Source organism: Merops nubicus, unplaced genomic scaffold, assembly GCF_000691845.1.
Source record: "Merops nubicus isolate BGI_N331 unplaced genomic scaffold, ASM69184v1 scaffold35370, whole genome shotgun sequence".
NCBI classification, from domain to species: Eukaryota; Metazoa; Chordata; class Aves; order Coraciiformes; family Meropidae; genus Merops; species Merops nubicus.
In genome coordinates this window covers 933-1,378 of record NW_008582793.1, presented here as the reverse complement: position 1 = coordinate 1,378, position 446 = coordinate 933, and the positions used below count along the sequence as shown (strand labels likewise).

Here is a 446-nt window from a genome sequence, read left to right as displayed (position 1 = left end):
GTGCCACTCCCAGCCCTGCCGCTGCTCTCAGCGCTGGGAAACAAAGACTTGGAGCGGTCCCAGAGCATCCTGGGCAGAGTGGTCCCTTGCTGGAGCAGGATTTGCTCCATCCTGCTGAGCTGGAGCTTCACTAAACTGGCTGAGATGGGGGGCTGGGTGGTGTTATGGGGGATTTGGGGGATGTTGGGGTACACTCAAGCATCACCACGAGACAGCTTGGGGCAGGAGGGGTGGTCCTGTCCTCCCTCCCAGCAACCCCCCCTCTCTCCTGTGCAGATTCAACAGACTTCCAGGAAAGCTTCGTCACCTCGGGGGTGTTCAGCGTCACCGAGCTCATCCAGGTGTCCCGAAGTGAGTGCCACATGCTGCCACCCCCCCGGAGCCAGCTGGGCACCGCAGCATCCCCAGAGCTCTCCCATAGCAGCCGCGGGCTGGTGCTCCCCTCC

General features: G+C 62.8%; 1 protein-coding gene across 1 annotated transcript in view; it reads left to right on the top strand.

Annotated features, from left to right (window-relative positions):
* The window catches only part of LOC103771428 (nuclear factor 1 C-type-like), a gene marked incomplete at both ends in the record, with an annotated part of 1,157 nt that overhangs the window by 330 nt on the left and 381 nt on the right, over positions 1-446 (top strand). Inside the window, one exon of the mRNA XM_008938729.1 lies at positions 277-395. Coding sequence (XP_008936977.1) covers positions 277-395 — 119 coding nt within the window. The remainder of the gene's footprint in view (positions 1-276; positions 396-446) is intronic.